This window comes from Ctenopharyngodon idella, chromosome 13 (genome assembly GCF_019924925.1).
Source record: "Ctenopharyngodon idella isolate HZGC_01 chromosome 13, HZGC01, whole genome shotgun sequence".
Lineage (NCBI taxonomy): Eukaryota > Metazoa > Chordata > Actinopteri > Cypriniformes > Xenocyprididae > Ctenopharyngodon > Ctenopharyngodon idella.
In genome coordinates this window covers 27,202,775-27,227,774 of record NC_067232.1, presented here as the reverse complement: position 1 = coordinate 27,227,774, position 25,000 = coordinate 27,202,775, and the positions used below count along the sequence as shown (strand labels likewise).

General features: G+C 34.8%; 1 protein-coding gene across 5 annotated transcripts in view; it reads left to right on the top strand.

Moving 5' to 3' along the window:
- LOC127524783 (signal-induced proliferation-associated 1-like protein 2) overlaps positions 1-25,000 on the top strand; it is a 150,249-nt gene that overhangs the window by 94,904 nt on the left and 30,345 nt on the right. For all 5 annotated transcript variants that reach the window (XM_051916667.1, XM_051916669.1, XM_051916668.1 and 2 more), the window contains 5 exons: positions 5,206-5,480; positions 13,525-13,767; positions 17,645-17,797; positions 19,463-19,572; positions 20,018-20,100. In XM_051916667.1, the coding sequence (XP_051772627.1) occupies positions 5,206-5,480; positions 13,525-13,767; positions 17,645-17,797; positions 19,463-19,572; positions 20,018-20,100 (864 nt within the window). The remainder of the gene's footprint in view (positions 1-5,205; positions 5,481-13,524; positions 13,768-17,644; positions 17,798-19,462; positions 19,573-20,017; positions 20,101-25,000) is intronic.

The following is a 25,000-nucleotide window of genomic DNA, read 5'->3' as shown; positions in this document are numbered from 1 at the left end:
CGCAATTCTGACTTTATATCTCGCAATTCTGACTTTATATCTCGCAAATCTGACTTTATATCTCGCAATTCTGACTTTATATCTCGCAATTCTGACTTTATATCTCGCAATTCTGACTTTATATCTCGCAATTCTGACTTTATATCACGCAATTCTGACTTTATATCTCGCAATTCTGACTTTATATCACGCAATTCTGACTTTATATCTCGCAATTCTGACTTTATATCTCGCAATTCTGACTTTATATCACGCAATTCTGACTTTATATCTCGCAATTCTGACTTTATATCTCGCAATTCTGACTTTATAACTCGCAATTCTGACTTTATATCTCGCAATTCTGACTTTATATCTCGCAATTCTGACTTTATATCTCGCAATTCTGACTTTATATCACGCAATTCTGACTTTATATCTCGCAATTCTGACTTTATAACTCGCAATTCTGACTTTATATCTCGCAATTCTGACTTTATATCACGCAATTCTGACTTTATATCTCGCAATTCTGACTTTATATCATGGCGGAAACAAGCTTCCATAAGTTAGGACAATGTGATCATGAGCGCTAAAACAAAACCTCAGCTCACTAGCTGTCTGCACGTATCTTTCTCTCACACGTTAGTCTAGGAAATCCTCAGCGTTGGATTACGGGACGGACTGACAGCACTTACTCTACATTTCGTCTGTTTCAACACCTTCTCAGCGTGCAGATCTGTGTCCGTTGTGCTTCACAGGGCTTTTACGGCGGTGAATTTAAGAGCTGCTGAAGCCTGTGATGTAATGTGAAGCGCTCGGGCAGACAGATTGCTCTCTTTAAAGGAGTTTAACAGAGAGACAGACACTGTGTGGGAAGACCGGGAAAAGACAGCCGAGAGTTTATCCTCCCTCAGAGGATTACCGCAGCATGGCTTTTAGTTTCTCACAGCTCACTTAACGCTTCTAACTAATGTCTGAGAGTTTGTTTGTTGTTCTACTTATAAAAACTCTGATGCTAATTGACCAGCAGTCCTTCAGTGTCACGTTGATCCGTCTAAAGCACAAGGTTGGGCTGTTTTAAAGTCAAATCAAAATGTACCTAAGATTTGCTTGTTTGATACACATTCCTGACCTTCTAATTTTTTTTTTCCTAAAATTTATTTATTTATTTATTTTATTTGTGCTATACATTTTATTCATTATATATTTACATAACACTTGATTTTTACATCATAGTAAATGTACATGTTTTCAGGTCTTCTAAATTGAATAATCTTTTGTTTGTAACTATATGTAAATGAAGATGAAGCAATACTAACATTTTGTGTGCTTTCATTAAAATAACCCATGCAAAGTCATTTTCATATGAATGGATATCAGTTGAAAATAAAGTCAGATTTTAGTCACATTTTGCTATTGAAGTCCAGCCTCAAGATTACAGCTGATTAGTCTGTTGTTTTGATGTGTAATTTGGACGCTTTCAGTGAAAACAGACTCAGGCTGTTGTGTTTTTAAGGCCTAATTCAAACTAATAGGTTGGTCATTGAATCAGGGGCTTTAAAATGCTTTAAAATTGCTAACAAGTGCAAATCAAGTTTACGGTGACTCACTCTCACTAGCTCGGCTTATTACAGTAAAGCTTTTAAGACGGATCAGCCTCTTCTCAGAGTTATTTACTGACTCACTCATGACCAAACCTCACGCTCCTGTGACCTTTCTCTCTGTGACTTCTGACTCTGCTGAGTAATGAAATGCACATTCACTAATTAATATACTTTCTTATATGTCCTCTTAACCCTTCACCTGCCCATCTAGTGTAGTTTTAGACCATAGTTCCCGTTGAGAGCAGTGATGGGCTGCTGATTTGGAGGTCAGCTCTTGTTAATGCTGTCTAATGATTGTATGACGGTGTAGTTTCACGTGACTGTGCAAGTGTGCTTCACTACAGCTGAACATGAGCGGCATAGTCACCATATCAGAATGACATGTTTATACTGGATTAATGCTAATTACTACACCCATTAGCAGACCAAAGAAAAACAGTCAAACCAGTTCAAAATGGGCAGGTCTTTAACGCTGTGATTTGTCATTTCTGCCCCACTAGCAGCACCAAATCACTATCACTACACAACACCCTTAACAACCACTCTTAGCAACGTAAACTGTTTGTTCTCAATTGATATTGTTCATAGAATCTTACTGTATTATGTAGAAGAGTATTGTGAGAAAGAGATCGATTAAACAAGTTTATTACCTGCATTCAGATTTAGCATTTTTCTTCAGGTCAGTCCTGTGTTCATAATAAAAAATCTGTTTAAATGTCTGATAACAGTTAAGGGGTTTTCCCGTGACTGACAGCGCTAGTCAAAGCATTTGTCAGTTGCGTCTTGTTCTGTGTTCACAACAATTCAGTCTTTTCAATGTAAAAGTCTTCGCTATTGACTGACACACTCATAAAAACAAAGTCTTTTAAAGTCTGCTTCGCGTCGTGCCTAACAACGCCCTTCAGCCGTGACTTATTCACGATACAGCACAGCCTCTCGTACCTTATTGCTTAGTTATATTATGTTTTATTATATTATATTATGCTACTTTAATAATTATATTAAATATATTTTATTTATTTATTTTTAGAAGTTTAAAACTTAGGGGTTTGTTTTAATTGTTATATTATGTTATATTAATATTTCCAATTTTTTTATGCATTTTTAGAAGTTTAGTACTTAGGGTTAGGTGTAATATAATATAATATAATATAATATAATTTTTTTTGAAGTGTAATGTTTGGGGTTTACTCAACTACTCTAATTGTATATATTATGTTTATATAATGTAATATATTATATTATGTTTTATATATATATTTCTTATATATTTTATAATGTGTGTTAGAGGTTTGTTTAATAGCTTAGCTATATATATATATATATATATATATATATATATATATATATATATATATATATATATATAATTTTTTAGAATTTTAATATTTGAAGTCAAAGGTTTGTTCAACACCTTTAATTATATGTATTCTATAATAACATTTTTCATTTTTTTTGAAACTTTTAATACTTTAGACTTTAGGGTTACTTTAAGGTTAGAGGATTGTTCAATAGCTTTAATTATACATACATTACATTATTAAGGGTCAATCCCCGAAGGGGCGTTAGTTTTCTTATTATTTTTCTTAAGTCTATGGCAGCCCATAGAAATGTATGGTTAAAAGTTATGAAATGTCAAACCCTCTAGCACCACCAACAGTTCAAAAATTCACTCGTTTATGCTCATAACTTTTGAGGCGTAAGTCCTAGAAACTAAATTCTTCTATTCTGAAAATTTTCCTCTGATTCCATGGCTCATGCTGATACAATTGCACTCTATGACGTCATTTCCGTTATGAAAATTTTCCCGCCATTTTGAATTTTCCAAAAAAACGAATTTTTCGAACAACTCTTAGAGCATTTGTCCAATTTGCATGAAATTTTGTATGTAGCATCTACTCACACTCCAGGCAAAAAGTTATTAAAAGATTTTTGATCGGCCAATCCGTTCTCGTATAGCGCGTTAACGAATTTGACGGCGAGCACGCAAAAATGGATTTGATGTTGTATCTTCGCAATGATTTGGTGTATTGACACCAAACTTGGTATATGTCATCACGAGCATGACTTGGGGTACATGCATAGTATTGCCACAGCACCACCTACTGGTGCAGAGATAGGAAAAATGGCTATTTTTGCTTATAACTTTTAAATGCCTTGTCCTAAAATCATTCCTTGAGGCATGGCGAGTTGAACGATATCCAGTTTTCCTTGGTTGGCCATTTTGGGCGTCGGCCATTTTAAATTTTGTCATAAAATGCTGTTTTACGAACACATGAACGTATCATTACGAAACTCGGTATGATTTATCGAGGCCATATTCTGAGAGGACCTGTAAAGTTTTAGGTCAGCACCCCCTAGTGGTGAAGACATGTAATGAAATTTATGAAAATGCTTATAACATATGAAAAATTCAACATATTGTCATTTAACTTGCATCAATAGATTTGTTGGCTTATGCCAAGTCCTGCGATACCAAATTTGCCATATTCTACCATACTTGTTATCCGCCATATTGAATTTTATTCAAAACCTACTTTTTTGAACTCTTCCTACAAAATTTGTCCGATTTGTATGAAATTTGGTATGTAGCATCTACAGACACTCCTGACAAAAACTTATTAAAAGATTTTTGATAAACCCAACCGTTGTTTTATACTGCGTCAACAAGTTTGACTGCGAGCATGCTAAAATGTATATGCGGCTGTATCTTTGCAAAAGTTTTGTGTATTGACACGAAACTTGGTACATTTCATCACAGGCATGACTTGAGGGTGCATGCAGAGTTTTGTCATAGCGCCACCTACTGCTCAGAAGTTATAAGCCATGTTATTATGTTATAAGTGCTTTAACTGATGTAATCTAAACAGCTTTATCCTAACCTCATGATCACAGATGTCCATGTTTTCTGCCCTTATTCGGCTTGACCCGGTAATTGCTGCTAGCAGTTGTATTTTTATATTGTGTTCATATTTTAAAATGTTTTATTTATTTTCAGGCTTTTATACTTAGTTTTAATTTGATCTGACACAAAAGTATTAAACTCTGCTTTTCTAACCTTCATAATGTTTCACTGTAAATATTTCCACCTTTTGCCACAGGACAGAAGGCTCTTTCTCTCCACTGACTCATGGCATCGTCCAGATTTCTACTTTCTCAAACACATTTTCCCTCGAGTGCCCTTGTCTTTATTTCCATATGAAAGGCTCTTTAGATTGAGAGAACATACACTCACGATCCGTCCCCGGCTGGATTTAAATGTTGCCGCGGGATGTTGGTTTTATCTCTCTTTTTGGCATTTTTCCCTGTTACCATCTGTCCTTCACGTCAGAGCTACTTAAAGGAATAGTTCACCCAGAAATAATTCTGTCATTATTTACCTACCGTCATGTTGTTCCAAACTCATATGTCCTTTTCTTTTCTTATGTGAAGCACAAATGGGAGAATTTTGAAGAAAGTCAATGCTGCTCTTTTTTTCCAGATGTGCCAAGCTTCAAAAACAAAAACGAATCTTTTATGAAGTCATATGATGCTTTTTGTGACTGATAATGTGGACTATATTGTATGAGTCCAATAGTTCCTGTTGATTTATAAAGCTGATTTTTCTCTCTCGATCCAGATTGTCACCCGCGGCTGCGAAACCACAGAAATGACCTTACGCAGGAACGGTCTCGGCCAGCTCGGCTTCCACGTCAACTTCGAGGGCATCGTGGCTGACGTGGAGCCGTTCGGATACGCGTGGAAGGCCGGCTTACGTCAGGGCAGCCGTCTGGTGGAGATCTGCAAGGTGGCGGTGGCGACGTTGACCCACGAACAGATGATCGACCTGCTGCGCACCTCCATCACCGTCAAGGTCGTCATTATCCAGCCATATGAGGACGGAGCTCCCAGAAGGTATCAGTGATCCATTCTGTCCATCCTCCTATCAAAGGCCATGTCTGCTATTAACACCCGTCCCATGTAGAAGTAGGTCCTTTTAATTTTTTTCCTGATTGTTGCTTTGCTTGAAAACTTAATAATTGGTGTGATGAAATGGATTTTAAAATGGTTATGTAACTCAAAAATTATATGTGACCCTGGACCACAAAACCAGTCTTAAGTCACATGGGTATATTTGTGGCAATAGCCAACAATACATTGTATGGGTCAAAATTATCAATTTTTCTTTTATGCCAAAAATCATTCGGATATTAAGTAAAGATCGTGCTCCATGAGGATATTTTGTAAATTTCCTACTGTAAATATATCAAAAATGTATTTTTGTGAGTGGATATGCATTGCTAACAACTTCATTTGGACAACTTTAAAGGCGATTTTCTCAGTATTATGATTTTTTTGCACCCTCAGATTCCAGATTTTCAAATAGTTGTATCTCTGCCAAACTGTCCTATCCTAACAAACCATGCATCAATGGAAAGATTATTTATTTAGCTTTCAGATGATGTATAAATCTCAGTTTTTAAAAAAAAATTACCCTTATGACTGGTTTTGTGGTCCAGGGTCACATATTATATTATATTATATTATATTATATTATATTATATTATATTATATTATATTATATTATATTATATTATAGTTAATAATAATTATTTATATATATATATTTATATATATAATATAATTTTATACATTTTATTTTACTATAATATAATTATTATTAAAAATTTTATTATTTATTTATTAATTTTATTAATTTTATTTTTTATTTCTAATATTATAATAATAACTTATATCATTATTATAGTTATAATAATATTATTAGTGTGTGTATATATACACACACTAATATATATAAATAATTTATGTAATATTTATATATGTGTGTGTATATATATAATTATATATATGTCTTCTTTTATACATTTTGTTTTTTACTATATATTGAATTATTATTACATATATTTTTGAATTTTAATATTTTATATTTGTTATTAAAATGTTTATTATTATTAAATTTAATTTATACATATTGTTTTATATTATATTTTATTATATTATATTATAGTTAAAAATATATGAATAAATACATATACATATACATTTTATTTTACTATATATTTAATTATTAAACATTTTTATTATTATTTCTAATATTATTATAATAATTTATATTATTATAGTTATAATTATAATAATATTATTAGTGTGTGTATATATACATACACTAATATATATAAATAATTTATGTAATATTTATATATATATATATATATATATATATATATATATGTATATGTAATTTATATATGTCATCTTTTATACATTTTATTTTTTACTATATATTGAATTATTATTACATATATTTTTGAATTGTAATATTTTATATTTGTTATTAAAATGTATATTATTATTATTAAATGTAATTTATACATATTGTTTTATATTATATTTTATTATATTATATTATAGTTAAAAATATATGAATAAATACATATACATATACATTTAATTTTACTATATATTTAATTATTAAACATTTTTATTATTATTTCTAATATTATTATAATAATGATTTATATTATTATAGTTATAATAATATTATTTGTGTGTGTGTGTGTGTGTGTGTGTGTGTATATATATATATAAATAATTTTGTTATATATATATATAAATGTATAAATGTTTTATTTTTACTATATATTAAATTATTACATATATTATTGAATTTTAATATTCTATAATTGTTATTAAAATGTATATTATTATTAAATATACTTTATATATATTGTTTTTTTTATTTTTATTTGTTTTTTTACTGTCATTTTTTATTACATTTCTTGAAGAAATTATCATATTAATTAATTTGGCTTTTCATGCATTGAAATAAGCTGACTGATTTAATCATTTGTAATATAAAAATAATTTTTCACCGGACTAATTGGGTTAAGTAAAGTTAAGTTCAACCACATTCTGAGCCGTCCGATTCATTTACTCATAGACAGACCATTGAAAATCTAGAGAGATATTCTATCAGCCTTATGTTTGCACCTTTAATATAGTCATATCACATGTAAACACACACTGATCATATCCTGTCAATCCAACATGTCAGCAAATCCTCTTACATACATGATCATCTGTTATCATACATGATGCAACAGAAGCTTATTTACAGATGGAGGCAGAACAGAGCGCTCTCAGTGTTATGATGACGGACCCTGAAGGTTTAGTACATTCTAGTAGTTTGTCATTTCAACCATTTTAGAACGATCTACTGTCTGAGTAGCTCTCATTTGACCTACTTAATATAAACCATAATGGATATCTATATTTTTACATATTCTAAAGGACATATGCCCATGTAAAACACACCACTACTATGTTTTGGTGCTGTCAGGTCACAGGGAATACAAAAACTGATCAAATGCATAATGTACCTTCAATGCAATGTAAGTAACTTTGGATAAGCATCTGCCAAGTGCATAAATCTAATTACAAGTGATGCAGTTAAACAACCACAGAATATTTCTAGAATTGCCAGATGTCATCGCTGCATCCAGGATGTTTGAACTTTACACTCGGATAAATATTACTTAAAGGAAGGACTCAGCAGCGCAGTAAACACAGACACTGTACAGCATGAATCTCATGTTTCAGGTCTGAATTTGAGGAACAGAGCCTCATAATATTACATACACTCTCTGATTAGTCTGAAAACCAAATATTTACCCGCTGTTTACATTTTCAATCCATAAGTGAGTCATTTTCAGTGTAGACACATCTGAAATGTTTCTCTCATTAGTGTGATGTATGGGCGGCATGTTTAAAGATTCATATAGAAACGTTGGAAAGCGCTTGTGGACAGCGCAGGGTTACGAACGGCCACATCCTGCTGCTCTAGTGTAAATAAATAGATTTTCTGGGTTAGGCTAATATTAGAGCCGTATTTCACCAGCCCAGACTGGATTCTGCGCAACCATAAAAAGACATATATGGGCTCTTTAAAATGAGAGAGGATGTAAAAACAGTGTGTTTGATGGGAAAAGTCAGTTTTTTTCACAGTGAAGCTTGATTTCCCACCCTTACAAAGAAGTACTGTGATGTTACCCTGATGGTATCAGATATTTATTTACTTGAAGGCACTTTAATTTGAAGATTTAATGTAAAAATGTAGTTTTATTTTATTATATACACTATTCAAAATTTTTTTTTTTTTTTTTAAAGAAGTCTCTTCTGCTCACCAAGACTGCATTTATTTGAACAAAAAATACAGTAAAAATGGTGAAATTTTATTACAATTTAAAACAGCTGTTTTCTAAGTAAATATATAGTAAACTGATCAAAGCTGTATTTTCAGCATCATTACTCCAGTCTTCAGTGTCACATGAAGACATTCTGATATGCTGATTTGGTGCTCGAGAAACATTTCTGATTATTATCAATGTTGAAAACAGTTGTGCTGATTCATATTTTTGTGGAAACCATGATACATTTTAGTTTTTCAATGATTCTTTAATGAATAGAAAGTTAAAAAGAACAGCATTTATTTGAAATAGAAATCATTTAAACATCATAAATGTCTTTATTGTCACTTTTGATCGATTTAATGCATCCTTGCTGAATAAAACAAAAACAAATCATCTTACTGACCCCAAACTTTTAAATAGTAGTGTATGTAGTTGAAGGTCCTTTAATTTAAAGATCTAATGTGAAACTTTTCTTTATATATTCAGTGTTTTATTCACTTCATTGTATAGTGCGGGATTGGGAAATGTATGCTAGATTTAAAGGGGACCTATAATGCCCCTTTCATAAGATCTAATATAAGTCTCTGGTGTCCCAGAATGTGTCTGTGAAGTTTCAGCTCAAAATACCCCACAGATCATTTAATAACAGCTTGTCAAATTTGCCCCTATTTGGGTGTGAGCAAAAACACACCGTTTTTGTGTGTGTCCCTTTAAATGCAAATGAGCTGCTGCTCCCGGCCCCCTTTCCAGAAGAGGGCGGAGCTTTAACAGCACACGCTTCGGTTGCTCAACAACAACAAAGCTGAAGAATCTCACGCAGCCAAAATAACGAAAGTTTTCAGCCTTACATTGTTCAAACCGGAGTCGACACTGATGGAGAGACTCAGGAAGAAGTTACAACTTTTAGGACGTTTCTGAATGGTTAGTGGATAAATTTATGTAGTTGCTGTGGAGTTGATTCAACTCATCCACTAGCATGTGCCGTCATGTTAATCTTTTGTGCAAAACCCGTATGGACGCCCACTATACATAGCGTACCTGTTTGTCAAACAGAGTCATACACACCAGGCTAACGTTTATGATTGCTATCAAATGCTGTGAATGGTCTAATATTTTTTCCAAAATATCGCTCTGACAGAAACGCTCCTTTTTTATCAATCGAGCTTGTCAGGGTCAACTTCAGGCTATCCAAGCTAACGAGACTCTAAATAGTGTTCAGCGCTCGTCTGTGCAGACAACGACAGAACAGTTAGCAGTTAACTTTTGCCATGGCGTTAGAATTGGTACACCGTTGTCGCTTGCGAAAACAAAATGGCGGCGCCGTGAGTGGAAACGTGCAGATTAAGGGGCGGTAATATTATAATAAGATCCCCTTCCTACGTCACTAGGGGAGTGAAATCTAAACGGCCCACTTTTTCACATGCTTGCAGAGAAAGACTTGCCAAAACAAAGTTACTGGGTTGTCCTTTTTCACGTTTTCTAGGTGGATAGATGCACAGAGGACCCGATTATAGCACTTAAACACAGAAAAAGTCAGATTTTCATGATATATCCCTTTTTAAGCACGTACGAGCATGAAGCATGATCGCATTCTTTTGCTAAACTCAGTAGCAAAATTATCCTTGAGGTGTTTAAACAAGCATTATGAATGTCAATCAATACTAATCATTATTGCATTTCTCAGGGTCATTAGTGACTTACCTTTATATCACACGCTTCTGTTTTCCATTATGACGGCGGTAGTGAGAGGATTGACTCAGTCGTTATGCAGTTCTTGGCGGGCGGCAGTGGAAAACATCACTCTATAAATCTGAGCCTGTAAATGTGAGCGGAGCGACGAGCAATACATACTTTTTCTTGGATAAGAACACTAATGTTGGGAGTAACTCTTGTGAGTTTTGCTTCATTGGTCATGTGGGATCAAGTGTCTTTCTAAAACAACATTGAATCTTTACGAGCTTCCACCTAAATGCGATTGGGTTCGTGTTCCTCGGCACATTCACACGCTGTAGATTATTCTCCATATGTCTGTGTACGTCAGAGGTTTCAGGTTTTGATGTGGAAAATGTGAATGTTTTGTTCTGTGTGGAAGTAAATAGTGAAGTAAATCATGTGATAAACACACATTATCTTTATTATCCTCTTTAAAATGTATTTAGCTTATGCTGTGAATTGTTTATCACTAGTTTTGGATATTATTTGACTTTAAATAGCCCGTTTTAATGGGGAAACGGACTTGTAGAAACTCTCCTGCGTAGAACATCTCATATGCTCGAGGCGCCAAATGTTCGATTCAGTAGTTTACTTTTCTTTTCAACTGGTTCTCATTATGTTGCATCTGTGAGTGATATACAGTAAATGTATTTATGTTGACTGATGTTTCAAACACATGAGCCAATGCTGTTAGCTGCAGCTGATGTTTAATGCATTTGCATGTGCATTTTGTTTGATTTCTGGTCATTGATAAACACTTAAGAGACATCTGGGTTCCAGAACTAAAGATGTGTCACATGACTCACCTCAATATTCCCCAATGCATTGAACTTCATGCAAAGCAAGCATACTGTTTCTCATAAATGAAATGAAGAATTTTATTCCACAAGGAGCATTATAATGTTCAAAAGTGACAGTAAAGACATTTATAATGTAACAAAAGATTTTTACTTCGAATAAATGCTGTTCTTTTGTACTTTATATTCATCAGAGAATCCTGAAAAAACATAAATAACCACAGAAATATTAACTGATAATAATCAGAAATGTTTCTTGAGCAGCAAATCATCATATTAGAATGATTTCTGAAGGATCATGTGACACTGAAGACTGGAGTAATGATGAGCTTTGATCACAGGAATAAATGACAGTTTACTATATATTTACATAGAAAACAGCTATAAATTGCAATAATACACCAATCAGGCATAACATTATGACCACCTTTCTAATCTTATGTTGGTCCACCTTTTGCTGCCAAAACAGCCCTGACCCGTCGAGGCATGGACTCCTCTAGACCCCTGAAGGTGTGCTGTGGTATCTGACACCAAGATGTTAGCAGCAGATCCTTTAAGTCCTGTAAGTTGCGAGGTGGAGCCTCCATGAATCGGACTTGTTTGTTCAGCAGATCCCACTCGATTGGATTGAGATCTGGGGAATTTGGAGGCCAAGTCAACACCTCAAACTCGTTGTTGTGCTCCTCAAACCATTCCTGAACCATTTTTGCTCCATGGTCCAGTTCTGATGCTCACGTGTCCACTGTTGGTTCTTTCGGCGGTGGACAGGGGTCAGCATGGGCACCCTGACTGGTCTGCAGCTCCATACGCAACAAACTGATGCACTGTGTATTCTGACACCTTTCTATCAGAACCAGCATTAACTTCTTGAGCATTTTGAGCTACAGTAGCTCGTCTGTTGGATCGGACCACACGGGCCAGCCTTCGCTCCCCACGTGCATCATTGAGCCTCGGCCACCCATGACCGTGTCGCCGGTTCACCACTGTTCCTTCCTTGGAGCACTTTTGATAGATACTGACCACTGCAGACCGGGAACACCCCACAAGAGCTGCAGTTTCGGAGATGCTCTGACCCAGTCGTCTAGCCATCACAATTTAGCTCTTGTCAAACTCGCTCAAATCCTTACGCTTGCCCATTTTTCCTGCTTCTAACACATCAACTTTGAGGACAAAATGTTCACTTGCTGCCTAATATATCCTACCTACTAACAGGAGCCGTGATGAAGAGATAATCAGTGTTATTCACTCATAATGTCATGCCTGATCAGTGTATTTCACAATATTGATGTTTTTACTGTATTTTCAAACAAATAAATGCAGCCTTGGTGAGCAGAAGACCTCAAAAAAACTACAAAATACAAAACATCTTGTTTTTCATACAAAGAAACCATACAGAATCTGAATGACACGAGGGTGGGTAAACGATGACAGAATTTTCATTTATTGCTGATCTTTTCCTTTAATGTATTCCAGCATGATTTCTCGGTCAAAAAAAAAAGTCCCTTTCGAGGATGTTTTGCATTGTCGTGTTGCTCATGCCAAGAGATTCTGCCAGAAAGTGTAGCGTAGCGTCTAGTGTTCTCTGCCCTCTGGAGAACGCCAAGGTCAGTGATAACCAGAGGGCAATGGGGAAATAGCTGATGAATGCAGCTCAATCTAAAACACATTTCAGCCGATGCACATTCTCTGATTTTTGGGGCTGTCTTCTGCATCTAATTGATATGAGCCTGTGGGCTGGTTATGCAAATGGCAGATGAGAATGTGAACCCTTCACCCCAAGAGCTTCATGGAGACAATAGCAGCAGAGTTGAATTGCAAAAGGTTTTTTTTTTTTTTTTTTTGGACTGTTTTCATGACCAGGGTGCAGCGCTGAACCCTCGGGCTCTTTTCTTTCAACCCAGGAACCCCACCTCATCCAGCTTCTCTATTTCTGTGCATTTTCTAGTTCTTATCCTCCTTGTTTTTAATGTGGGTGCGTCCATTAGTAACTTGAATGTGCGAGGCTTCCGGTGTCATTCGATTCCAGTTATTTTAGCTGTACAAAAATAGCTGCAACAATGGAGAATATGGGAAAAATAATAAACATTCAAGCATGAAAATCTGTTCTAGTAGAGCACAAAAACAAAACGGCATAATAGATCCTCTTTAATAAAATCCTGATGCTATTATGAGCAAATAAGTGCACATTATTCCAAAAAATATTGGTGGCTTATTTTCTGCTCTTCATGTGTGTCTCAGGGGATGTTCAGAGCTCTACCGCATTCCTATGGTGGAGTATAAGCTGGACAGTGAAGGAACGCCCTGCGAGTACAAGACGCCCTTCAAAAGAAACACCACCTGGCACCGTGTGCCCACCAGCGGCCAGCCTCTTCCTCGCGGATCCCCCACCCAGGGTCCCGATCGCATGCCGTGCCAGCAGATCCTCCAGACCGCCATCCCACGCAGCACCTCTTTCGACAGGAAGTTGCCAGATGGACCCAGGTATCAGCTTTTTGTGTCTTTCCTATTGAAATCTGAAGTCTGTGTGTCTCAGTTTGGTCTACTACACATACTCAAGCACATGTGATGCTCATCGCACTATATGAGGACAGGAACACATGATCTTCATCTAAAGAGCTGCTCTGAGAGTCACTAAACAAGCTTTTCACCATTTCATTTGAGAAAACTATCATCGTATATACACACAGAAACTCAAAGGTCTTCACTACAACCTGCCAAAATAAAAGTTGTGTTTAACTTGAAGAAATTGTGACATAAATATATTAATATTGTACATCTCAATATAGTAGTAGTAGTTATAATAATAATAATTGTTAAAACTTGATTTTTAAGGAATATTACACAATTTTTCTTCTAAGTTTTAAACTTAGAAGTAATTATCTTGTTTTTCAAAAAATAAAAGTATTGTTAAATTTGAATTTGATTACCATTTTATAAGATTATTTTGTTAATGTGTTATGTCTTTATTTTATTGGCACAGTTTTAATATAATAAATGGTAATAAATGATAATACGTTTGTATTAAATCTTTAATCCAGAAAAACTGAAACAGAAAAACAGAACATCTAACATTTTCTTGGGCCCTATTATTGTAAAAATTTAAATTAATTATTAAAGTTTTATGAATGCAATTGATTAGCTTTTTGATTATTAAAATGTAGTTAAACTATTTAAATAGAATCAAGAAAAATTAAAACAGAAAAACATGGAATTTGGGATAAATAAAACTGAATTTGGGATAAATAAAACTGATTTCATATGGCCCTAATCATCTTCCTGTGAATGAATCAGATTAATTTAGATTTCATAAGGCGAAAGTAGAGTGTTAAAATGCATGAAAAATACAGCAGGATGAAGGAAGTGTGACATGATAAAGAGTTTCACAACAGAAACGATTGTGTATTTTTGGTGTATTTTTCGATATTAAATTTGCAATATAATCCCCAGTTGCATTCTCAAGGTCTGATGGATTTTCCTTAATTTTCCTTTTTACATTTTATCATTAGTTCTTCTGATTTTAGGAATAAGGGATAATTGCTCCATAATGCAAAAAAAAAATTACTTCTTAATAAGTTTTCAATTACAGTAGTCTTTTTGCTTTGCTTTCCAGTTAAAATATTATAATTTGCTTGAGAAGTAACACTGCATAAGATTTATTTAGATTGTGTTTTTAATGTGAGTGTATTTTGTCTTACTGCATTGCCATAAACTAGTTAAAAACAAGTAAAACAAAATCTGCCAGTGCAGTAAGACAAAATACACTTACATTCAAGATGCAATCTTTGAAAACAAGTCTTAATATTGTATGCAGTATTGCTTTTTGAGTAAATTTATATCATTTTAAGATATTTATTAGATGTTTTAACTGGGAAACGACAAAAAATACTCTTTTGCAGTGCATAAATATGTGTCTGCGGTCATGCCGTGTCGTGCAACATTGTCGTTTTCAGTGTGCACTATCATTTACTTGCTGCTGGAAAGTGATGTGTTGCATTTCCAGTGTTCCTGGCATACTTACTGACCCTGAACATCATGAATTCAGGTTCCTGTATTTGGTATGCATGCGATATGCCTTTCAAATATTATAATGTGGTCATTTGTTCTTACTTGGAAGCCCCTCGTGGTGTTGATGACCTTTCCAGACTCTTCTGTGAGACCGCATGTGGAGAGAGCTGTGCGTCGCGTCAGTAACGCCACTGAACTGTGCTTCTTCTCTTATTGGTGATGCATTAATACTATCACTAAAAACACACTGGACAGTAATGTCCTAGCAACCACTTGAACATTGATATGGCAATGTTTGCACACTTTTTTCACAAAATATTTACCAGTGTTAAAGGACTTGGCATCTGTCACAGTGATGTGTTAAAATACAAGCATGCGTATTGTCCAGTGGCATTGTTTGTGCACAGAGTCACCGTGCCAGTTGTGCATTTTGGTCTGTGCATCGTTGCTTCAGACTGACGTCGGCCTGTTTGGGCAGGCGAGAGGTGAAATCACCTTCATTACGTTTCTTCACCTCACGTTCTGCGGCTGTTGAAGGCGTGTGCGACGTATGCATGGAGAATGAGACCACTGCTGATTCCCATTAAAGCTGACGGCCGGGAGGAAACAGAAAAGCATTGCAGGAGCGGGAATATCAGATGCTTGAGTTTTCATGACCGGTACTTTTGCGAGGTGGCGTATGATTGGATCACTGACGGTTCTTAGCGAGGCATCCATTAGTGGTGTTCGGAATAACATATTACCATTCTACTCGTGCTATTATTGTAGTATGCATCCATCAATAACGATCAGATTATCATGCTTTCAGATTTAAACCATGTTTTATGTTAAAAATGTTATTGCATTTATCGTTTTATTTACTTAACATTCAGGCAAAATCTTGAATTTTTTGTATGCATGGAAAACCAAAAATGCACATTTGCCCAAATGTCAAGTAAATAAAAGGTAAATTGCACTAAAATATTTAACTTAAAATGATTTAAATCGATTTTAAAGCATAATCTGACCATTATTGATGTCAGATTAAAGTGATTGATGTTTAATCACTGTGTGTTGCCTAATTATCCCAATTATCCATTAATTAATTAATTAAATTATATTATACATTTTTATTTAGTGTGGATTTAGGTTATTGAAAACAATTTAATTTAATATGAATTTATTAATAAAAAACATGTATTCATTTTTATAACAAATATAAATTAAACAATTTAATATTAATATTATTTAATACAATATTTTATATACTTCATTATATTATTATTTATATATTTCATATTATATATTATATTTCATCTTAAACAAAATGTGTTGTTCATCTGATTTACGTTGATTTGGATTTTAGAAATTAAGTAAATTTGATTTAATATTGGTTTAGCTTATTTAATATAGTTAATTTATTATTAATGTATTAATATAATTTGTTCCTCAACATTGATGATAACATTATAGTAGAAAAAATAATGTTTAATTAAGCCGCTTATTTAAAATCCCCCTGTAGTCAATAATTTTATCCCTTAAATCTCATCTTTGATCTCCAAAATGACTTATTTAAACATTTTTTTTTTTCCTGTGAAAAAGTTTCTTCATGCCTTAAAATAGCTTGAATGTAACTCTACACCCTTGCCTCATTAAGTATACGAGGATCTATGAATATGATAATTAGCCCCGCCTCCACTCACTCACCAGCTCAGAGATCCACTCGGTCAACTTACTGAGGTAAATGCTGCACAATGTTATCGCTCTTTACAACATCAGAGAAATAACAGTAATTAATATGAATAGCCTTTGGATTCACCTCGTTATCAAACAGCTAATAATGTGTTGCTAATGTTACACAAACCATGTTCCCGGTCCAGCTGCCTTTCTCAGACCGGTAATACTTAATGATATGCTAAAGTCCGCCCCCACGTCAACATGATTGGTTACAAGGTAGTTTGTGACGTCAGAAACACCAGCGATTTCAAACCGCGTTTTTTGAAACTGTCTTTAGATCGCTGCAGTTTTAAAGTGAAAATACTCAGCAATGCCGTTGACTTATGAATTTGCACATTGTTTGTCTTAAAGCACATTAAAAACACCACATAGATATATAAACAACAGTAAAAACTTGATTTTCTTTAACACACATTCAGCATTACTCTTGTGAACAGAGTGATCAGATCAGACACGTTGATGTCAGGCTGATGTTGTCTTCTTGACTCTACAGGTTCTCTGTTTGTTCGTTCAGCTGAAATCTGTTGCTCACGCCATATTGAATTCCGCTGTAGTCGTACTCCTCTGTATCTGTATCAGTGCCTCAGCTGCTGTGAGAATGGAAACCCATCTGTTCTCTCTCTTTCTCACGCTATAGGACCGTACAAGATATGGAGAACCCTCAGATCTCGTCCTGCAGTAAAGGAGAGGCGTCTCAACACTACCGCAGCTCACCCAGTAACCAGTCGTCCTCCAGTGACCCCGGACCCTGCGGGAGCGCCAGCTGGAACCAGCAGCCCGGATACGACGGGTAACATGCAAACACAAACTCACAGATTCTGCTGGACATTAGGGATGCACCGATATGAAAATTTTGGCAGATACCGATAACCGATAATTCTTTATATTTGAAAGCCGATAACCGATATATTGGCCGATAAATCTAAATCAAAATTTTTATATAATTTTTGAGAGCCTGATTACAAAAACAAAAGTCTCAGCATTAAAAGCCACGTCCCAATCACACAATTATAATGTTCTCATTATAATATTATGTAGCTTATATGACAGACTTGCGCTGTATGTTGCACTTACTGTATTTTCCTTTTTGAAGTGGTTTTCAATCATATTTCAAGCAATTCAAAACCATCATGGTGAACAGTGCACATCTGAAGGAAATAATCCATTATTTATCGGCTTTAATATATCGACCAAATTTTCTTATTGGGCCGATAACAATAACATTAAAAATGAACATATATTGTCCGATACCGATATGGTGGCCTATATATATATATATATATATATATATATATATATATATATATATATATATATATATATATATATATATATATATAATGTTATTAATAATTTTTGTTTTTGTTTTGAGTATTAATGTAGTTTAATATATAATAATTTCATTATTATAAATAAATACATCAATTAATATAAGTATATTTATATTTTTATCAGTGTTATTTAAATATTTAGTTTGTATTAATTTAGTTTATTTATTACCATTTAAGTTTTAGTCCAATTAATAATTCGATAAATATAAATGAATAAATACACTGATAAATTATATTTATTATTTTATTATAAATATTATTTAGTATAGGTTTCGTTTATTTAAAATGATTTAATTTAATATTAATTTATTAATAAAAAACTATTATCAAATATTATTTGTTGATATCAAACTATTTATTTTTTCCATATGTTTTATTTCATCTTACATAAAAAAACAAAAACAAATCAATATACTGTTGATTTGGGTTTTAGAAATTAATTACATTTTATATTGTTTTTGTTTATTTAATATAGTTTAATTTATTATTAATGTATTAATATTAAAACATTTGTTCATGTCAGAATAAATATTATGTATTAATTTTAAACTGTTTCATATTAATATCATTTAATATAAAAAATAATATTAATTATATATATTTTATTTCATCTTATATAAAAACTGAAAACAATTTGTTGTTTATCTTATCATTCATCTGATATAGGTTGATTTGGGTTTTAGAAATGAATTGATAAGTAATGAGTGACCTGATTAATGTTCAGGAAACAGTATTTGTTAATTTATTAATTGTTACTCAAATTTTTAGTCAGCCATAAAGACGTTTAGACTTTAAGTCTTTAGCACAGCACATTTTTGGCTAATTTCACACGTCTCGTTCCCCTGAGAGGAAGTCAATAGTGTGTGAGATAATCGATCCATAATGAATCCAATCAAGGCTGCCATTTTTCAGTATCAGTATAAAGAAATGAGCTATTGCTATATGAATTTGGACGTGTCCTCATACATAGTGACTTTAATCACAGCTGGAGGTGTTTCAATCTAACTGTACATCAGTGCACTGCAATGAAAGATGAATAGCCCCCCAAAAAAAAAAACTTGGCTGATTGAAGTCATTTTCCTCCATTCCCAAAAGGACTAATCTCCAGCCTTTTCCATCCACAGGTGTCAGTCTCCCGTGCTCCATGAGCGCTCTGCTGAAGCCCAGGGCATGCTGGGAGACGGGGAGATGCTGAGGGAGAGGGAGCCCACCCTCGAGAGAACTCGCTCTGCAGGTGTGATTCAAACACAGCCTCACTTTGTAGTTATCCTTCATAAGACTGAAGGTCAGCTAGACATGAACTGCTGCACCTGAAAATATACTGGAAATTATACAGTTCCTTGTTTAAAACAAATAGTCTTCTGGGAAAACATAGGTTATTTTTAGGGTTGCACGATTAATTAAAACCAAATCGCTAGTGTTATGGTCATTATTAGCAGCCCTAGTTATTGTGGTCAATCTGGTTTTTAGAATATCATATCTGATTAGTTGCTGCTCCAAGGTCTAACAGCCCTACTGACGGTCTAAGATGGCCGCCTAACCGTCTAGACCAGTTTGCACCATCTAATGACCAGTCTGGACCAGCTAGAGATCATATTAGACCGTTTCTACGCTCTTATGTTCACTTTAATCAGATGTTCTGGGAATCTCAAAGCTTATCCGTTATTCTATCTTCACAGAGGCGAAATGGCACGTCCCTTCCACCAAGATCCTCAACTCTTTGAAGGAAAGAGGCAAGGATTCACCGAACAAGTTGACGCGGGTAAGAGTATTCCCATTGACACTCCGGTAGAGTAAAAGTGATGACTGTGATTTTGCCAAGAAGAGCAAGAAGGAACAGAAATTAAGATATTTTTGTTGAAATCCGATGGCTCAGTGAGGCCTGCATAGCCAGCAATGACATTTCCTCTCTCAAGATCCATTAATGTACTAAAAACATATTTAAATCAGTTCATGTGAGTACAGTGGTTCAATATTAATATTATAAAGCGAAAAGATTCATAACGCTCCGAAGCTTCATGAAGCAGTGTTTTGAAATCGGCCATCACTATATAAGTTGTTATTTTGTTTTTTTGGCGCACCAAAAATATTCTCATGGCTTTATAATATTAATATTGAACCACTGTACTCACATGAACTGATTTAAATATGTTTTTAGTACATTAATGGATCTTGAGAGAGGAAATGTCATTGCTGGCTATGGAGACCTCACTGAGCCATCGGATTTCAACAAAAATATCTTAATTTGTGTTCAAAGATGAACGAAGGTCTTACAGGTGTGGAACGGCATGAGGGTGAGTAATTAATGACATTATTTTCATTTTTGGGTGAACTAACCCTTTAAAACAGCAGTTCCCAAGATTTTTAAGTCCGAGGACCTCTATTGTCTACAATAATATTCGAAGCCCTTCCTCATGTAGGCTAATAGATTTTCCTTTGGTATCTGCTGTAATGATGAAGTTTTATTTATTTATTTATTTGACTTTTTTTAATTTACTGAAACTAGGAGTGTCTGTAGGTAACTAAAATAATTATAATTAAAATTATATATAGGAAATTAAATAAGGTTTTTAAAAACATATTTCAGAAGAATCAGGGTTGTTATAGTTAATTAAAACTAAAACCATAAAAAAGATGTTTGTTACTTACGTTAACTGAAATCAAATAAAATATAAAAAAAAAAATATATATATATATATATATATATACATATACATATATACATATACATATATATATATATATATATATATATAGTTTAACTTAATATACTACAATTAAAACTGAAATAAAAATTAAATACAAAATGGAAAATACAAAAATAAAAACTAATTGGAAATATGAAATAATAATTAATAATCTCAGAGATACTAAAGTTTCTACCCAATAAAATGTGATCATAATTAGAAAATATTATCATAATTATTGGCATAAATATATTAAAAAAAATGTTTTTTATAAAAATGCCAATGGCGTTTTAAGATTTTATTAAAGGGTAGGTAACACACACAGTTCTGCCAGTCTCATGTTAATCTTGAGTACCTGTAGAGTCGAGCTGCACGATTCTGGATAAAATGAGAATCACGATTTTTTGGTTTCAAATAGAGATCACGATTCTCCCACGATTCTGAATATACAACCAAACAAAATAACATGTAATTTACTAGAGGTTCTGACAAAATATAAACTGCTGACTCTAATTGCTGGAAAATGTTTGAATGAATTATTTAAAAAATGGTTTTGAATGAATTCAATGACTCATTAATAAATACTTGTTTCATTGCTGGATGAATCAGTGTTTTTGAACGAATCTTTTGAATTAACAATTCAATGACAAATACATTTTTTAACAGTCAGTTGTCGCCACCTAGTGGAATTAGATGTAATTGATACAACCGTTATTTGACGTGCCAAGTTCGTTTCAAAACGTAGTTTGCTCTATTTTGATCGCTATCGTAGACATCGGTTTTTAAATATTAACTTAAAACTTATATCTCAGTACTTCTGTGATAATGTGAATATTTGTAACACAGATTATAACTAAAGTGTGATTCAAAACAGCTCTCTCTGGCTCTGGCAGCACGAACACAGATTTGAACGTTCCGGTATGATTTTGTCCAAGGTTTAATAGATGCGGGAGAATCGTTGTCATTAATAAAGTAGGATCACGTGGAAGCTTGAATCAAGATTGTGATCTTTTTACGATTAATCATGCAGCTCTACTATAGAGTAGTATAGCATCCTTCATATCTCCAAAACGTCTTTAGTTTTATCATATTTATAAAAGTCAGATATGCTGTACAGAGTCTTTCCGAAAACAGCCGAGCTCCTGGAGGCGTGCAGTGTGAGCGGAGCTAAAGAGTGACGAGCACGCGCAGCTTTTGCGTAGCGAAGCTATTGATGGTCAGCTAAACAAATGTATTTAAACACACAATACACCATCACATTATCCCTGGATAACTTTTGATTCACTATACATTCCTGTTGTTTACACTTATGCGCCGATTGCCAACAAAACAGACATTTGAGGCAGTTTTACTCTCCACCTGCGGTTCCGACTCATGACCGGGATCATTACCGCTGTGACCGCTCCATCTTTCAGTTTCAAATGATCTGTAAATCCAGCGTAGAACTGGGCCTTGTTTATAAATACATAAGCGCCGATCCTGAGGGCTCGAGCAGCCACGAGATATTCTCCATTCATTTTAACCAATAAAAACGCGATTGCAATTATGTCGAGAGCGCATCAATGTAATGCGTGAGCACAAAACTCTCAGCTTAACGCTGGGTTCTTAAGCTTGATTTTGTAGTCTAAAAACAAAGTGACAAATCTTTCTCGAGCGAGACCTGTGCAGCGCTGCCGACGATTTCCGTAAACAGAACGAAGCGTGCTCTTCCGGGAGAAGTGCCCATATAAGGAATTCCGCCCTTTATTACGTAATACAGGGCCATACTCGAAAAAAAGTTCTGAAAATTGTACAAACTATGAAGGAGTGTATTTGGCCCAGAAATACTCTGTCATACGTCCAACTTGGTTTTTGAAACTTTGGCCATGTTTAGCTACAGAATCCAACTCTTTAACAGTGTAAATAAGTCAGAATGTATGAAATACGCTAAACATACTTTAATGTACATGACTTTTCCAGGTCTAGAAATCACGCTTTTAAAATTAGGCTACCTTATATGTCAAGGTTTTCCAAGACTGTGTGAAACCTGGTTCTTCAAAGAAATGAAACTGTTATTGAGAGGATGAATTCACCTAAGAATTATTTAGTTGTTTTTAGCTCATTTTAATGCTTGTTTTGTATTGTAAATCATTGGTTGAGAACCACTGCCTTAAAGCGCTGAAAATTGTTTGAAAGACTAACCACTACTTGGCAAAATCACGCTCGTCCTACACACGGCTGTATAGAAGGTCATGAGGTCCGGTTCATTCAAAGGACAGAAGACCGCTGACAAAATAAACCATGTGGTTTATTTATAATTCAGTTGGTTAGTTGGCTAGCCAGCAGGCATTTGTTTATATATGCAACTGTATGTTTATAAATGCCAAACTAATTCATAATCTAGGGAAATTCCCTCTGGGAAATTCACTGCGGGAACAGTGTCAGGATGTGTTTTAATGTGGTAAGAGAGATTTACACTTCACATATGAACCATTTTATCAAGTGAAAACATGGGCTTCTCCTGGATCTGCTGCTTGGGAAACCTCTCCAGCTCGTCTTTAGGGTGTTGACTACCTACAGTATGCTGAAAACCTTGATATGACAAACACGCACACAGAGGCACAGTGAGCCCCGCTAGTCGTGCTGTCAGTGTGCATGTGCATCAGTGTGATGAATGAATGGCGATAAGGTCAGTCTGCCCTTGGTGCTGCCGCTCTGTGCTGTTATCAGGGACATGCTCGTGTTTGTCTGTCTCTCTCTCGCCATCTATCTCACCTTGAATGTTAGTTTTACCCAATATCTCTCACTTCCTGTTCCAGTAATAGCATCTGACCACCGGCAGCCAATTCAAAGTAAATTGCGGTCGTTTAACGCAGGGCAGCAGGGGTCCAGAAACAACAGGCTCCTGTAGTGATGCAGCTGTATATATATATAAGCTCTCTTCCAAAACGTTTGAGCTAGAAGAGGCTTCCTTCTGGGACGACAGCCATGCAGACCAATTTGATGCAGTGTGGGGCGTATGGTCTGAGCACTGACAGGCTGACCCCCCACCCCTTCAACCTCTGCAGCAATGCTGGCAGCACTCATACCTCTGTTTCCCAAACACAACCTCTGGATATGATGCTGAGCACGTGCACTCAACTTCTTTGGTCGACCATGGCGAGGCCTGTTCTGAGTGGAACCTGTCCTGTTAAACCGCTGTATGGTCTTGGCCACCGTGCTGCAGCTCAGTTTCAGGGTCTTGGCAATCTTCTTATAGCCTACGCCATCATTATGTAGAGCAATAAATCTTTTTTTCAGATCCTCAGAGAGTTCTTTGCCCTGAGGTGCCATGTTGAACTTCCAGTGACCAGTATGAGAGAGTGAGAGCGATAACACCAAATTTAACACACCTGCTCCCCATTCACACCTGAGACCTTGTAACACTAAAGAGTCACATGACACCAGGGAGAGAAAATGGCTAATTGGGCCCAATTTGGACATTTTCACTTAGGGGTGTACTCATTTTCTTAGCCAGCGGTTTAGACATTAATGGCTGTGTGTTGAGTTATTTTGAGGGGACAGCAAAGTTACACTGTTATACAAGCTGTACACTCACTACTTTACATTGTAGCAAAGTGTCATTTCTTCAGTGTTGTCACATGAAAAGATATAATAAAATATTTACAAAAATGTGAGGGGTGTACTCACTTCTGTGAGATACTGTAGGTGTGGCAAAATGGCACCACCTATAAAATTTCAACAAAGTGCCTCTTGCGCTACGTTTCACGTACAGGTATGAAATTCGGTACACACATGTAACAGCTCAATACCTACAAAAAAGTCTCTTGGAGCAAAATCTGAAAACCCAACAGGAAGTGAGATATTTTGAATCTTCTCTGCAAAATTTGTGCAGTTTTTGCCATTTCCAGATGTTGTACGTTAACAAACTCCTCCTAGAGATTTAATCAGATCAACATCATATTTGGTCAGTCTAATCTAAAGGCCTTTGCGACA